The 17,925-nt window shown below is 39.8% G+C and overlaps 2 protein-coding genes across 4 annotated transcripts in view; one reads left to right on the top strand and one right to left on the bottom strand.

Moving 5' to 3' along the window:
- Positions 1 to 10,032, top strand: part of SNTB1 (syntrophin beta 1) — a 117,029-nt gene extending 106,997 nt beyond the window's left edge. Inside the window, exons 5-7 of one of the 2 annotated variants that reach the window (XM_075214017.1) lie at positions 2,752 to 2,948; positions 6,997 to 7,187; positions 7,889 to 10,032. In XM_075214017.1, the coding sequence (XP_075070118.1) occupies positions 2,752 to 2,948; positions 6,997 to 7,187; positions 7,889 to 7,978 (478 nt within the window). In that variant the 3' untranslated portion in view covers positions 7,979 to 10,032. Of the gene's footprint in view, positions 1 to 2,751; positions 2,949 to 6,996; positions 7,188 to 7,885 lie in introns of both variants that reach the window. The other variant, XM_075214016.1, reaches the window with a different exon arrangement.
- A 1,918-nt stretch (positions 10,033 to 11,950) lies between these two features.
- MTBP (MDM2 binding protein) overlaps positions 11,951 to 17,925 on the bottom strand; it is a 38,061-nt gene continuing 32,086 nt past the window's right edge. For both annotated transcript variants that reach the window (XM_075214014.1, XM_075214013.1), the window contains exons 20-22: positions 17,044 to 17,157; positions 15,087 to 15,152; positions 11,951 to 12,106 (exon numbers count right to left, since the gene is read on the bottom strand). In XM_075214014.1, coding sequence (XP_075070115.1) covers positions 12,068 to 12,106; positions 15,087 to 15,152; positions 17,044 to 17,157 — 219 coding nt within the window. In that variant the 3' untranslated portion in view covers positions 11,951 to 12,067. The remainder of the gene's footprint in view (positions 12,107 to 15,086; positions 15,153 to 17,043; positions 17,158 to 17,925) is intronic.

Genomic DNA, 17,925 nt, shown 5'->3' with positions numbered 1-17,925 from the left:
ACAGCCCCCTGGTATGTTTAAAAATTATTTAAACTCTCCCTGTCTGTCCCACACACTAACTTTGCCTTACCAGTTATGCCACCACCAAGGATTTTTGAGAAGAATCTCCCTTTTAAATAATCTATCACAATTTACTTTCATTAGAGTTATCATAAACCAAATGATCTCTCCTGACCCAGAGTTATCATAAACTCTGTTTCAGCTATGTGGTATTCTAAAAAACAAGCTAAGTCTGACATTGAGACCTGAACTTATTAAGTGTAATTTAATATGAAAATAAATCCACAATGCTTAAGTTAAAAACAATTAAGAAAATGACATACAAAAGTTTATTCTAAAATTAAAAGGAAGAAACACAGAAATAATAAACTTACGAATGATCAGTTTTCTGTTTGCTGGGAGAAGCAAGGATTAAAGGGACACTTCTCAATATAACATTGACTCCCCAAACGTGAACAATTTCCATCAGTTACAGGACATTTTAAACATTTTGCAAATATCCACAGCCTCCCTCCCACTGTAATGTCAGTACTAGAGAGTCTGTGTAAATGCAAATTAGTTGTTTAAGATCTCTGTCTAAACACGTTTCAAGTCAGGGTATCTTTATATTGGCCTAACTTATCACCAGAATGTCCTACAAAGATGATTTTACCTCCACACAAAAGGTGAAAAATTTCCCTTCATTTGCTTACCAAATATAACTCCTGTAAGTATATTTGAGAAAATATGATATTTTCCTGTGCCCTTAATTCCCTTCATGCACACAATCACTGATGTTACTGAGGTAACCTTAAAGAGAGATTTCAAAGTCCTCATGTTTACAATCCATGCCATAAATTGCTACTGGGTACTCGTCTGTAGGCACTGTGTCTGGACTCTCTTATTCATAAATTCTTCATGGGGAGAACAAAAGAGTTATGAACAATCAAAGGGATACATTAATTTAGATTCAGGTTTTAACCTATGGCTGGACACAGAGTTCCTCTGAGCCACATCAAGCTAATTCTATGAATTAATTCACAAAAACATATTTGCAGTTTTATATGACTAGTCGTTCTAGCAAAGGTAACACGTATACATACCTACATACATACAATGTGAAGGCATACATGAACACATTCAGAAATATAGATCTACTTCTGAGAAGTGGATCCCGTGGGTCACCGTGAATTGTCTAGCACCGCTGTCATGCTGTCATCTCTGGGGGAGGGTAGCTAGAGAACAGAGGAATGCCATGACCCAGGTTAAGTATATACTATGACTAAAAATACCTGCAAGTTTATTCCAAAACAGTAATGCCGGCTGTCATGGTTTTTACAAGTTGTGTAAAAGGCAGTGGAAACTTGCAACTATGTATTTGAGACTGTTACAAGATGATCATTTAGATAACAGCAATTTATTTTTATCTATATTTCCCTTACGGTATAGTTTCCCCCCCCCCCCCCCCCCACCTCCCTGCATTTGAAGAGGGAAGTGTAATACATTTCTGACAGCATAAGAAGGAATTAGCTTATGTAAGTAGGTGTCACTGAGATTAACCCTAGGGCTGATGCGGAACCTGTTCTACACAGTACTGAAATAACCATGACTTGGACTAATCATCATCAAGAACATCTTGCATTACAAGCAGAAATTATAATTACAGGCGAGGGCGGCCTGGGGTGCACTTAATGTCACTCTACAGCTGAAGCGGCTGTTTATCGGTAACATCTCTTAAAAAGAAAATACCTCTAATTGGCGCGTGGGGGAAAATCTTCATTCGAACGGATAGTAAATAGCACAGTCTTCACAGTGAACAGAGAATTTTTCTCTACAGTTGTTCATGTTACATATGAAGCCATGTATGGTAGCACGGTGGCTCAGTGGTTAGCACTTCTGCCTTACAGCACTGGGGTCATGAGTTCAATTCCCGACCATGGCCTTATCTGTGAGGAGTTTGTATGTTTTCCCCGTGTTTGCGTGGGTTTCCTCCAGGTGCTCCGGTTTCCTCCCCCACTCCAAAAATATACTGGTAAGTTAATTGGCTGCTAACAGAACTGATTCTAGTCTGTGTGTCTGTCTGGTAGGTTAATTGGCTGCTATCTGTGTGTGTGTTAGGGAATTTAGACTGTAAGCTCTATTGGGGCAGGGACTGATGTGAGTGAGTTCTCTGTACAGCACTGCGGAGTTAGTGGCACTATATAAATAAATGGTAATAATAATAATGGTATAGTACTCTTACACAATCAGACACTTATCCCACATTCACCTCTGAGTTAATCAGGTATTTCGCTAGAGATGAATGTAAAATTTTAAAAACCCAATACCTTAATGCTTCCTTGTACAGAGAGCACTGATTGGATGGTGCAGAGAGCACTGATTAGATGGTGCACAGCCATCCATTAAGCTCTCTTGACTCAGTGGTCAAACAAATGGATACCACGAAGCTGTTTTACGGTTCTGAACTTGGATACATGAATTTGTGGCATCTGTATCCTCTCTAGAAACAGGCGTAACATGGACGGATTAAGGGTGGGCCCTATTTGGTTTCAGTGATCCACTCGGGAATGGGGTGAATACTTGTGGAGTTCATGCCTAATGAATTCAGTCAGTTCCGATGTAGAATGGTTGAGTGAAACACTAATAGGAAGATGTCTCTTATAAAGTCAGCGTACTGTATATTGTTTTTAAAATAGAGAACATTTCCATATAATTTCTCTTTGCTTTCGTACATTTTCACATTAAGTTAGCGTATGGCTCCATCTTTTTCAGGTTGGTCCATTCCGGACCAGGGAAAGGATCTTCACTCCTGGGCACAGAGTTTTCCTTCGCCACGCGTACCGGCTCCCGACAAGGGATCGAGACCCATCTGTTCAGGGTGGAGACCAGCAGAGACCTCTCACTCTGGACAAGGCAGATAGTCCAGGGCTGCCACAACTCTGCCGAGCTCATCAAAGAGATCGTCACCCGTAAGTACCGTCTGTTCCATGAGATGCCGGTTCGGTAATGTTTCACTTTTGACGGACTCTAATTTGTTCCTTGGCCACTCGAACCAAATATGATGTAGCTTCACCACATATGTTACAGAGCAGAGCATAGCGCCACTTACCCTACACAATTCATTCCCACCTCCGCTAACTTATGCAAATCGCTCTCTTATACACTCGGGTTATTATTCTTTGCTGATAAAATGAGTTTCACATGCATTGTGTGCAGGGAAAAGCGCCTTTCAACCTCTGCCCCCCCAGGCACAGATCTGAGAGGGTACGTTGAGCCCTGGCTATTGGAGAGTAGGTGATAATTGCGCAGCTTGATAAATACGCCCTGACACATCAGATGGCAACAGATGGGTAGAATTTCAGCGTAAACAGATCATTTTGTGTGAATATATAAATGAATATTTGCAAACTAGGATATGTTAAAACTCTGGTAAGAAATTAAGGTAAAACACATGTTTCTCGCTGGTGAGGTGCAATCATTCAATGGTCCTGTCTGTATAGGGGTCTCACCAGCATGCACACGGATTTGTTGCAAATCAAACAGACCGTGGGCATGATGGTATCACGTGAGAGGAAGAGTAACATGTCCCAATGTTAGTAATCATGGCACCCACTTGTCCTGCCAATGAATGGGCCCATCCCATGTACTACCTTCTACCTTAGAATCAAAATGTATAAAAAAATAAATAAAAAAAAATTAAAAAGGCAACATTCCCCCTTAAAATGGGGTGTAGTACCTATTAATGGTACTGACTGCCCCGACAGAGAAGACAACAACATGAGGAGTCCGATTCAATAGTACAGCGACCTGCAAAAAAAACCTACGCACCATAATGCAGATTACTTCATATCGTGACTCGCTGTGTTGCCGACTGCATATATTGACATCATCACCACCCGCGACTTGACTTAAAGCGGCAATGGACGGACCCGCCTGTCATTTATGTCATGTAAGTACTATTTTAGGGTTACGGTAAAGGTTAACCACAACTCCTACCCCTAACCCCTAAAATAGTACTTACATGACATAAATGACAGGCGGGTCCGTCCATCGCCGCTTTAAGCCAAGCCGCAGGTGGTGATGACGTCATTTTCTCCAGTCTGCAACACAGCGAGTCGAGATATGAAGTAATCTGCACTTCGGTAAGTAGTTTTTCTGCAGGTCGCTGTACTATTGAATCGGACTCTTCATGCCGTTGTCTTCTCTGTCGGGGTAATCAGTACCGTGAAACTGACTACCACCGATTAAAATGTACTCATCACAGACGCTTCTGCCGTTATTGATTCCCTAGTGATGTCACAGAGGCATTGCTCAGCGAGGTCTCTACTTCCTACTGAATTTACAGACTGAGAAAGTTGTTCCGGCCTACAAAATGGCTACTTCCATAGTCTATATGTGACGTTACACTTTAAACAGGAACTTGGAACTGTAACATTATCTATATTTCAATGCAGCTTCTAAAACAAGAAAATAGCTCTTCATTGAACTGTTCATAACACATGAAACACCTTTTGTACTGATGGAAACCACGGAGTGTTCTCTTTAAAGGGCCACAAAACTGGAATACTAAGTTCTGTACGGCATCAGTCTTCCATACAAATAAAACTACATTTACTTTAGTGGTCATTAACATTCAGTATTCATTAGGGGCTCATTTATATAGCACCCTGAAATAGCAAGGTCTGAACGCACATCACGGTTTCCGTAATACAGAATCCACACAGGAAGCCACAAGTACGCCAATGCAGTACAATCCATGCGGTAGCTCTAGCATCATCATCATCATTTATTTATATAGCGCAACTAATTCCGCAGCGCTGTACAGAGAACTCATTCACATCAGTCCCTCTAGCGGTAATATACAATAAAAGCAGCCTCACTATACCGAAAAGAGGGTGAAACAAGCAATATGAATTAAAAAAAAATAGAAAAATAAAGATGAATGAGCTGGAGCAGGTAACGGGATAATATGCAGTAGCGCACGCTAGTCCATGGGCATAAGAAAGATCCATGGCGTCTGCAAAGCGCTGGAGCAGACGTAGTCCGAGCATTGCACTAAGCGAGGGCATTGCACTTATTCCTATGTGATCACATCTATCCAGTATGATACAAATACCAATGGTTTGTCAGTGATCTCTATTGTTCTACTGGACGGGAATAAAAACCATATGTAATTTACAAATGGCTGCATGGGTCTGCAAGTCTCTTTCAGGAGCCATGGAGTTTTGTAGCTGTTTTGTCCAGGACAAGCATTAAAGCATTGAAGGAGGTGATGTGTGCATGTTATATTCAGAAATGAAGTACTTGTCAGAGCCCTACAAGAAAGTAATCATTTATTATTGCTTTAATGCCTAATCCCTTTCCTAAGGTTTGGTTATTAAACCGTGTGCTAATTAATTGCATCCCTGTCAGCAGGGAAGAATAGAGATTAATCACGCTAGTCAGGAGGTTTCTGTATTCTTATTAACCAGTAATTCCAAGTGTGTCACAGCCCTGAAGCCTTTAACAGGTCCTCTGTATACAGGTGACTGCGCCCACAGGTGCATTCCGACAAAGGGGCTTATGTGCAAAGGTGATATGTAACCCATAGCAACCAATCAGCTTTTAGCAGCCTAGTATGGTCGGACTATGGAAAGCCAAAGTCAGGTTGGTTGCCATGCCATACAGCCGGGTGGCTACTTGTATGATTTGTTAAATTGGCGCTCTACAAACGGTAGCCTGGGGCCGGTGGCGAAAACGTGCCGGCTGTTTATCAATAGATATCTCTTTATAACACCAGCTTCATTCACGGACAAAACTGGGGTTATGGTGAGGTGGTGCTATGAGCAGGATGTCTCATTATAGTTTTAAAACATGGGGTGGAAGGGGAGTGTTATAAAGAGGGAGCATGAATGAACCTACAAAACAAAAACACAATTAATTATTGGTGCTGTATCTTTGTATATCAGTAAAATATTTTTGTTTAAAATCCTAAGAAAAGGTGCTGCTCACTATTAAGGAACTCAGCTGATTACAATTTTTTTTTAATTCCTTATACATTCTCACAGTATGTTTACTTATTATATGATATTGATGGTGTTATTGTACAAAATATAGATACAGGGGGCTGATTTATTAAAGCAACGCATAGTGAGCGCACATGCACGTAAATGGGGTATATGTACGCCCAAATTCAACAAGGAATAGATGTGAAGATACCTGTGGTGAATTCAGGTGCAGGTCTCCTCTAGTACACAGGACACTGCAGGATAAGTCCAATACCTATGTGGATCATAAATATTCAAAAGAGTGAACAGAAAAAAAAAAACTATTCAGTTGATGTCACCTGTTAATACTAAAGGCATTAATGAAAAAAAAACTTTTCTTATAAAGTTTCCCCCCCCCATAAAATACATTTATTAGGATGTTCTTAATGTCTGCCGAACATAAAATACATTTTTACAGTTTCTCCTGAGTGCAAACACATGTTATAGCATGCGTACATCACTACTGATCAGGACTTAGACTAGCCCTGTAGCTGGGGAAAGAGATACGGCAGAAAAACAAGTAACGTAGATGCCCACAGCTCGATTCGGAGGTGGCTGCGTGCACTCCAGTTTGGCATGTCCCTACTGTACATTGACTACGGATGAACGCCCCATCTTCGCCCCGTTCCCTCCCGGAAATCACAGGATGTAGTAAGAGTCAATTGTGTACAAAGATGAATTGAATGTTGCTGCATTTACTAATGTATGGGCCAGTTCTGGGCACGCACAGATTAATTTTGCATACAATTCGCACAAACAGTAGATAAGGTGCCTTAATGAATCAGGCCCAGGATGATTGGGTAGTTGCCCAGGGATGGGGTTATAACCATTTTGCAGAACAGTGGACCAGTGAAGCTGTGGTGTGTGGAAAATTATGTAAACTGATCATCACCAGTCAATACAACCACAATCCGACAGCAGCAGTATCATATGCACACACTAAGTATAACATGATTACACTGATCATGGTTTTCTTTCTGCCTCTTTTCAGCTTGTACTTACAAGAACCAAGCGTGTCGGCTGGTGATAAACTATGAACACGGATTCTCTATCACCTCTCAGGCTCCGGATGGTACTTTTACTAAAATATTAGCACAATACCCGTATGAAAAACTAAAAATGTCCTCAGACGATGGTGTCAAAATGCTGTTTTTAGACTTTGGAGGCAAAGAGGGAGACACCGTAAGTATTAAATATAAGGAATACATGAAATATTCATCATGATAGTTGTCACATAACATGATAATCACATTTTATTATTATTTATTTTATGGCACAGTGAATTATGTGACACTTTTCACAAATAGTATCAGTCCCCCTTATTTTCAGACCCTATCCTTTTTGAGTGATATTTTGGGATAAATTAACCTTCTAAAAAGGAAAAGTGGCGGTGTTGCCTATAGCAACCAGATTCTAGCTCTCGTTCAGTGCATTCTAGAAAATGAGCGCTAGATTCTGATTGGTTGCTATGGGCAAAACCTCCACTTTTTCATTTTAGAGGTTTTAATAAATCTACCTCTTTGTACTGTTACCTGTTATGTGTTATCTATAGGCACGGATACCATGAGGGCACTGAGCGTATACACCAACCCTTCATTACAGTAACACTGGCACCTCATGATGATGTCATACTATAATCACACCGGTGGTTTATGCCGATAGCATTACAGCATAGTGGGTGTAGCCGCATGTAACGTAGACAATGTATACATCGATAACTGATAACCCACAGGTATTATTGTTCACCTGAGCTTTTGTTTTGAGACATCAAGTCATGAAATCTACTGTATGGTGAAAGCTCTAATAACCCAGAGAAGGATTGAACATTTATATTGGACTGTTATAGAATCAGTACATAACAGTCTCTCATTCCTCCCCAGCAGTTGGATCTTCAGTGCTGCCCAAAGCCCATCGTTTTCATCATCCATTCCTTCCTCTCGGCCAAGATTACCAGACTCGGATTAGTGGCATGAGCGCGGTTGTGGATAGACGACGGTAGACGCGATGTATTGCCAGCTTCAGCATGCTGAGGGTGATGGAGTAACAATTTAGGGGATTCTCTTCATGGAGATGACAATACAAGAGACCCTCCCCAGAAAGAGGGTACGAGTGATCGGTGGTGCTCTGATGCACTTTACGTCTGACAGAAGCACAGAACTATAATTGTTTTATAATAATCACTTGGTATTGGGAACGGCCCAATGCTCTGGCTTGGGGACTAAACCCACCACTACAGGTCCCAACGCTAATCTTTAGTTTATATCTTCAGTTTCAGAATAAACAGTGATTTTTACAGTTGGATTAAAGAAAGAAAACTGCCTAGATCAGAGATGGTCGGTATGAATGTGAATTCTGCCCACAAATTGCCTTTCTGCCCTGTGTTTAGAAGATGATGTTATTAACACTCCAAGTGCTTCCTAGCTGAGACGGGGCCTTATATAGATAATATAAATCAAAGCAGCAGTTTCTAGAATTTGCCTCATGTGCCATTTTTGTTTTCACACTCAGGGGTAGATTTACTAAAACTTCTAGAAAGGAAAAGGGGAGGTGCTTTCTATAGCAACCAATCAGATTCTAGCTATCATTTATCTAGTGCAGTGTTGGCTAACCTGTGACACTCCAGGTGTTGTGAAACTACAAATCCCAGCATGCTTTGCAAATATATAGCAGCTTATTGCTGGAAGGGTATGCTGGGAGTTGTAGTTTCACAACACCTGGAGTGTCACAGGTTAGCCAACACTGATCTAGTGCATTCTAGAATGTGACAGACATAATATGACTGGTTGCTATGGACAACACCTCCACTTTTCCTTTTTTTATTTTAGAAGTTTTAGCAAATCTACCTCTGTGGTTTATTACAGGCCTGACCAACCTGTAGCTCTCCAGGTGTTGTGAAACTACAAACCCCAGCATGCTCTGCCCATAGATAGCCAGTCAATAACTGGCAGGGCAGGCTGGGACTAGTTTCACAACATCTGGTGAGCCACAGGTTGGCCAGGCCTGGTTTATTCAATAACAGCCAACACCACCAATCAGCATTAGTGAGGCTGCCATTTTGTGAGGCATTTTTGATGATAATGCAGCCTATTGACCTACTGACAACCACTGACATCTGAGTTACGCCATTACACACCAGCTCCTTGTGGAGGGATAGACTGCATTGTCATGCCGATTATTTCAGCCCACAAAATGTCCATCTCTCATCCCCTAGTGCCAGTTACACACAAACACCAGTCCTGTTGCCATTTCTATTAGATTATCACTGAATGATAGCGGTTGAAATGTGTTGAGATATAGATATAGATATATATATATATATATATATTTATATTCATTTTTACGATCTGCCGTTAAGAAGTCAATCTTCAACAGGGGATCAATGATGAAACTTCATGCTCCACATCAATGGAAAACAAACAAGTAATGCAGACAAACAGCAAAAAATAAAATGTAAGATAAAAAATAACACTTCCGGTGCTCAGTATAAAATGTGGAGGTGATTGATAGTTACACATAAATCTCCAGTCAAAATGTAGCTTCACCCCATTGCTGAGGCACAAAATGGCCGCCTCCACAGTGCACAAACGGCAGGGAAGGAGGTTTACGGCTTGCAGTCTTAACACTACCAGTAAAACGTAATATTATAATAATATTGTTGTAGGTTTCCATGGTAACCCTGTCATCGCGCTGTCCTGAGAATTACTGTAAAGACTGATTTATAAAACAAGTGTAAGGCTGCTCTGATACATAATGAAAGGGGCTGGTTCTAAAGGCATAGAGCAGCTTCTTTTAAGCCAACCTAGATTTGTGTTCTTACCCGTTCTCATTTGGTTATCTGTCGAGGGACATCAGCACCTACATAATCTATCGGTACTTTAATTAGTTAAAGAGAAAGGAGAGTAGTAATTATTTTAGATTTGAATCTGTTAAAGGAAATCTTTTTATTGGACTATAAAATTGTAATATTATTGATAAAACACTTTATCTTCCTGACAATTATTGTAAATAAAGAAAAGTTAAACATTGACATTCTGGTGTTGCCTCACTATTCAGATATTTGTACATTGATAATCAGCGAGACGAAAATGGTGCTTTTCATTCCAACACGTGCACAGTATGTGAGAATGTTCATGAGATAATTCAGTACAATGGTCACTAAAGCTTTGATATTTCTCTGTACAAGTTCCAAAAAAAAAAAAGTGCCACTCACAAGTTTGTCATTAGCAAACTGGGTAAACACAATATTTATACTGAGCTGAATATTAGACATTAAAAATCTGAAGGTTTTTTTTATGTCGCTAAATTTTCCCTTCCATGCCATCTCTTTCACTCCTCTCCGGCAGCTGCAGTGTTAGGCCGAAGTGTTTCACTATCTAAACAGGAAGGCAGTAACAACTTTGTTCTTGCAGAAATGTACTGTTGATTGGTAAGTTTATACACTGGGACCAGGAACTATGCTTTTGCAGCAGCTCAAATGACTGCAGTCCTTGCCCAGGAGCAGCAACGTAAAAGATTGGCATTCGCTGGGCATTGCTGTATCCCACTTACATGCCACCACTTTGTGCCCTTACTGGATAGGAACGCTGGCAGCTAGGATCTGCAGAAGATGGAGGTGCTGTAAAAGTACAGAATGACACGTGTGCATATTTTGGAATTTCTACAGAGGGCGGTGGGATAGATTGAGCCGAGATTTTGGCGATCGGGAAAGTGGAGGTGAGTCAGAGGAGGGTGGATAAATGCATGCATAGAATGATTGCATAAGGGTGGCTGAATCAGGCAGTAGAGGGCAATGGTAAATATGGAGATTGCTAGGCAGGAGTTTTAGAAGGAGTAAGTGGTTCTAAAGAACATACAGTACAAAGTTCAAAGCCTTTTTGTAAACTTGGGACAGGGTTTGTGAAATAAAGCTTGATAATGAGTTGAACGTAAAGTGATAACGAGCATCAAAATTAAGAATATGGTCATAAGGCTGCATTATTCTGCATGGTTTGTAAACTATGGATGCCTAGGAAGTGTACACACCAGGGGCATGAAGTGGAAGGTGACAGGAAGTCAAAGTAGAATGTTCAATTCTGTTATCTTATGCAGGAGCTGAACATTCTACCTGACACCGCTACAACTCCCAAATATGCTCTAAAACACTCACTCTAGCTGCACAGATGATACTACAATGAATGTGTGTGTGTCACAGAGACATGATTAACTGAAATGCAGCATCAAATGATTAAACTAACAATGAATGTAGAATCGCTTAAATCAGAGTATCTATGTATAAAAATTATTATTGCAGAGGTTCCAAAAGCACCAACATAGAACATGTGTGACACATGTAATCACGAAGCTGAAATAGGTTTTGTGTGCACCAATTAACGAGAGAATAAATTACTTGAGAAAAGAATAGATTAACTCTAAATCGAGAAAGAGAAACAATGAGAATAAAATCAGCGTTTTCTCCTACATATGCGTGCAAGCTCCTGCAACTCTTCCACTAACCTCAAGGGTGCGCTAGCTTGAAAATACTAATTGAAAAGTGATTTAAAGAGACAGCTCTGTTCCACCTTGTTACATGAATAATGAGATTTACAATATGCACAACATGAGGCTAGGACACCATCACTCATAGCATAGTACACTGCATTCTATTTAACGAGGCATGTCCTGTTTAGTCGTACAGACTCTAATAGTGGACACTTCAGATGAATGTTCTAACTTAAATAAATCATAGTGTGACCTCTGCAGAGCACGGTGACTGTATCCCTGGTCCCCTTGGGGTTAAGGCAAAGCACAAGACGAAGAGAGAGGGTTAAAGAGCTTCCCTCCAAAGCAGACAGATGATATTGTCTAACAAGACAAAAGACTCAGAGAAGCGGCAGCGTTACACAATGCAGAAATTGTTACGGTCAGAAAACTTTTAGGATGATATATTGCCATCTCTGAACAGCGAATGAGGAGGTAAACGGTTTATTAAGGGAAAAGAAAAATACAATACTGTATACATATACAAATGAAAATCAATGTACAATCTGTTTAGTTTACACAAAATATTATAAATTATCCCACATTCATTTTTTCTTCATCTTGTCCAGTTCCCACTGAATAACCTGGGATAAAAAGAAAACAAAAATAAACAAACAAACTAGGAAAATGACTGAGAATGCTTTAGAAATGAGACTATATAAAAGGCAATATGTAAAAATGGATCCATGAAGTGTAGGTAAAACTAGTACCAAAAAAACAAAACCCTTGAGCCAGAGAACATGGTTTGGTAAAAATTAACCCAATCCATCCAACAGTTTTACATTGAACGGTTATGTAGAGATTAATAACAAATATATAAGTTATAGACTGGTTTCTTTAATGCAACCTAAGCAAGGCTGAGGCGATAAAAAGGCCCAGACAGGTTACATCTGGCTCAAGACAGCCCTATATTAAAACTGATTTTAAGATGAGAAATGTAAGATATGTTTTTGATACCATTCAAATGATTAGTTTATTATAGCATTTAAATTATAATTTTTGTGGGGGGTATATGAAAAAGTTGTATATATAATTTGATACATGCAAATATGCTGCTTCAGAGAAACAATAGACCCATGTGTAATGTCATTTGAGTCAATGCTTTATCCACCAGGATTTAAAGCATGATACAGGTTTGTCCCAACACATAGTATCCACCTGGAGAAAGGACAGCTTGTTTCAGTCTTGTTAGAACTCCTCAGTGCAGGATAGGGGGTTCTGGTAAGCATGTTCTATTTTGCATTGCAGAGAACAAAGTTTCTGTATTGTTCCTAAGGAGTGCTAATTACCAACTATCCACATTGTTTCACTTCATGCTAGGACTTTCTGGTCAGCTTGTGGAGTCCTAAGTAACGTCTTGTAGGTGTCAACAAACCCAGAGTTATGTTCTAAAACACAGCGGGTAGAACTTTGACCCGATTCAGCCGCTATGTAAATTACCTAGAAGTCAGTTCTTAAAAAAGGAGAATCTTGTTTGCAGATCTGCACTCTGTGCAAATTATACTCTTAGGAGAAAACTGCATGTGCCACGATGATGCATGTAATTTCTATAAAACTACATTCATATGAAAATATAGTTCATCATATGCTGGGACACAATGACAGTAAGCTGCAAGATAACTGTGTGGACAGAATGGCCATTGAGCCTACAGTTACAAGTATTATGGCATAATTCAGCACAATATGAACTGGTCTTTGGTCATACACACAGATAGAAATAAGTGACAGAATGTTTACACTTCAATAGAATCTTTGTGTTGGCGCGGGTTAATGTGAATGTTCTGGTCCGCCTCCTCGGGTCATCCCTGATGGATCATTGACAGCTTTACAAAGCGTCACTGCATGACTAGTTACTGGGAAACAATGTAACAAGCCAGGGGATGTACAGTCTGTGCTATACACTGCCACATAATATCAATATTAGCTCATCAATCAATTTCACATTCCTCTGTACTTGATACAACAGAGCTACTTTTTGGGTACATGTTTTTAACAAGTTTAAGCATTAAACCCAAAACGCTCGTCAATGCAGTACCATAGCTCTGTCCCCTCATCCTGTTCATACCGGACTGATACAATTTCCTTTTTTACATTAAATCATATAAAAACCTCACAAATCGGTCCTTTCAAGACACGCAGAAAGTACTCACATTTTTATATACATATCCTCCAATTGATAAAATAATTAGCAAATCATCATCATAATTTTAATCTTCTGTTAGAAAAAAATACAAATATGTTTATTTTCTTATTTTTCTAACCTATCTACTTGTGAGGTTTTAGCTCACAATTAAGGAGAGACTTTGGAAAGATAGTAATCTGATTGGTCAGTCCTCCTCCCTTCTGTTCTCAGAGATTGTCCGCAGACAGCCACAACGACCACTGCTGAGTAACCCTTATATGGCAAAGAATTTATTACGTTTACAAGGTTGAGTATGATGTATTGGGAAAACGGCCTGACATCTCCTTTAAACGTAAATACTATTTGTCCTATAAGACACAGATATCTTGGGGGAAAAGTATTAAACAACGCTTTTTGCAACTCGACGATATTTAGCAAGTTTGACAGCTACATTTACAACAACAATGTGTTTAGAGGCAAATCCTGCCAATAAACACATTGTCATTTGAAAACTAGCTGTGATCCTTGCTTTCACATTCTGCAACAGAAATGAACTTTCCTGTGTCTTAGGTCATGTTGTGATGTCTCAAGATATAAACAGACATGGTCACTATTTTATCTTTCAGTCTAGACTTCATTCTTGTGTCCAAGAGGTTACAAATTGTGTGATTTATGTAACACAATGCTCAATTGCTTGGATGAGTTAACTTCTTAAGAGTTAACACTTGTGGACGCAAAGAGATCAGCATTCCTAAGAATGGCCCAATGGTCGGCAGGTGACTGCATTCAGCCTGTGTGTTCAGTCATCTGCCTTAGCAAAGACCAGGCCCTACGTAATAGAGCCACTTGGCCTGAGTGCCAAACATCCGGATCCGTCCAAGACTGTGGCCAAGTTGACAACAGATAGGACTTGGGCAATCCAGGCAGAAAAAGCCCAGTGCACGGGTAGCATAACAATTCTTTCTTTGTAGCTTTGGACAGTACACAAGTACTAATGCAGAAGACAGACATCCGAGTGTCTCTCTCCAAAAAACATGTAACCAAGGACACTGAGTACCAATATCCACCCGGACAGAAGGGACTAGGAATAACTATACGATTTTACAGCCATGACATGTAAAAGGATTTGTGTGTTGGCTTTGTATCTTTTTATAATTCTTAGTTAATAAGGGAACTGCTCCAGCTCATTCTAGATCTATCAGAGTTTCTGGTACATTTCTAGATACAATTTCTTTCTGCAGAATATAAACAACAGAAAGTACCTTTGGAAATAAAAATGCAATTAGCGGGGAAATTCTTCACCGCATAACACTTTACAGCGGTTGCTCAAGAACAGATATTGAAGGTCAGTCAACTTCACGGCTATAAATATTTATACATCTGAAGTCTCATTTAAACATAACATGACATTTTCTCTGTCGGTACGTGACAGATCGCCTCACCTGCTTAACGTTATTACCCGCTGCTTTCTTCATTTCATCGTGCAGGCCCCGTGACGTCTTCAAGTCCTAAGTACAAAAACGTGGTATGGATCAATGTAGGGGGCAACGCTGCAGCTCTTACACATGTCTATGCCGTCCGCTCTATACTTAAAGCCACAGCGATACCATTTTTTTAAATAGATTTTACACATTGGGATTTCATCCCACCTACCACCTGCAGTCTCAGTGCAGCACTGAAGAGAGGAGGCAGATACTAGCATTGCATTACTAGACTGGATGGGTCATTCAAACGTTTAGTTGGGAGGTATGCAGCGAATTCACTTCCGCAGTAAAGAGCGAGAGGCCGAGATTATTTCCTGGTTATACTAAGGAACTATAATGGCAATGACCAGATAAATCCATAAGAACTGTTAATAACCCACCCAATCAAGTGTGGTTCTTGTGTTATATGCACATATTGCTGTTTCTGTATACAGCAGTCACATCTGACAGGGAGTCTAAAAAACATTCAGCTTGTGGCCAACAGAGAGGTTTTGATTTGTTGTTTTAATATTTATTGTTTAAAGGATTTCTCCAATTAACTACTAGTGTTCCAGACCAAACGTTATTATCACAGCAATTATCAATTGGGTATAATCAAAGATATTTGGCCTGTTCTTGGCCTCTGAAGACCTGGAGCTGTGCATTCAGGAACCCATTAACAAATTGGTAGAATCTTTGTTAATGTGAATTTGATACATTATATTCTAGGAAGACTATTGTCAATGTTCTATTTGTATGTTATTGGTAACTGTTACAAGTGATAGAGGCAGAGCACAGAAATCAGCCTTGGATATAATAGCACATAATACCGTGCTCAGAGCGGTCACGTTACCATAAGTACGGACACAACATCCAGCCCATTGCAGCTCTGTACAATACACAGCAGCACGGCCACAAGTCCAGACTCACCCACTTACTTCTCATGTACAAGAGGCTTTTGTACAATCTGCCACACAAAGCACTTTATGCATTTATATCAGAAAAAGTAAACTCAATTGTCACAGTATGTAGCTGACAGGAGATTAGAAATGTTAGAATAACATAAGCAATAGATGGACAGTGGAGTGAAAAATTATTCCCTAAAAGCAAACTGTCCTCAATTCCTGAAACTTCAGAAACACTCAGTATTCAATTACGCTGCTAAAACATAAAACCTTAGGGTGAAACTGTTGGACCCCTCACACATTAACTTTGTTTCATATAGAGCAGTTTGAAAGGGAATTGAAGGAGTCAAACACAGTCCTGTCCTCACTAACAGAATCACACAGACAGGTACAATATCCGCTCACTTATCTTCTGCTGATAATCTGATTGGATACAGACTTCTCTAAACCCACCCACATAAGAACTGCAGGAGATATAGAATGAATACTATAGGCGCTCTGATCCAATGCCAAAAAAGAAACTAAACTGTTGAGTTTCAAACCAACTTTGCTGTGAGGTGACATCTGATTCAGACAGCTGATCTCTGCTCAAATGGTCAAGTATATATATATCAATTAGTGACTAGCTCTCATCTTTATTACAAATGGCCTATTCTGATAGGTCCAACTAAGAGCAGTTCCACGACTATTCATAACACACTCTTACATTCTTATCTTATGTAAATACTAAGCAAAAACAAAATAGCTTCTAAACCTATATTATTATTATCCAGCTACCACAGTAGTGTACCAATATGGGTCCTAGCTGTATGTCCTGGGTGCTCACACGAACCAAAAGCTAACTAAGGTTTGTTGGCTCCTAACTAAACTGACCCTAGTGTGTGTGCATGTATTTGGGTGCCTGTAGAAAATTAGATTGCAAGCTCCAGTGGGATCAGGGGCTGGTGTGAGTGATTAAACGCTCTGTGGTTGTACTGCACGGTGTAATATCTAGAGCTAAATAAATAAAAATAAATATATATACACGGCACCTTTAAGAAGAATTTGGATATGTCAAAGAGGCGTTGGCTGCAGGCGGCGTAGCAGACATGTCCCTCCTGGACGCCATGTTTCTGGAGAGTTTTACAGACCACCTCCTTCAGCATCTGAGAAAGAAACAAACAAGAACATGGCTTTGACAGTAATATTGTATTTAGGTTTAAATGGATAAAGACAGTTTTGGTATATACTGCTCATCGTCTTCATCTTTAATCTCCACATATATGCTGCCATTATTCTCTGGGTTAAATCCTGTAAATCAGGATCTGACTAATATCCGTCATATCTCCAGTAGCTCTTGGTCAGTAAGTCTGCTATTGTAAGTGGCAAGATCTAGTGACTAAGTGAATCAGAAATATATCCACCCTTCTAGACCGACTGTACAAAGTGATGGAAATTCATAGTGAACACAAAAATTATGCGCTGATAATCTGCCTCATGTCACTTGGATCTAACACATTTGCTTCATTCTCTACCATTGCTCCCTCTGTTACCCCCACATCGGTCTAATTTCCAGTTAAAAGGAGACAACTGAAGAAGAATTGAACGTCGGACGACCAAAGGTGACAATGTTCATCTACATCCAGAAACCGTTCTCACCATCTTGTTGCCCTGGATAATGTAACTTGCTAATTTATTTCTTATTTCTACCTTTTATTTGTTTTGTTTCCTTATCAGCCATTCTCAAACCTCTATCACATACCACAATGTTTACAAAAAACCTAACACAGTCTTTTTGCTGTGTCATTATCCTTCAAATTACTATATCAATCTCTTAGCATCACACCAGTTTATCTATCCCCCCCCCCTCATTATATCACTTGCCTCTAGCACTCATGAATTTATTTCCTGTGTGTTCCTCAACGTGTTTGTAT

This window comes from Mixophyes fleayi, chromosome 5 (genome assembly GCF_038048845.1).
Source record: "Mixophyes fleayi isolate aMixFle1 chromosome 5, aMixFle1.hap1, whole genome shotgun sequence".
Taxonomy (NCBI): domain Eukaryota; kingdom Metazoa; phylum Chordata; class Amphibia; order Anura; family Limnodynastidae; genus Mixophyes; species Mixophyes fleayi.
The sequence above is the reverse complement of the archived record's forward strand: the minus strand, read 5'-3'. Positions and strand labels throughout refer to the sequence as shown.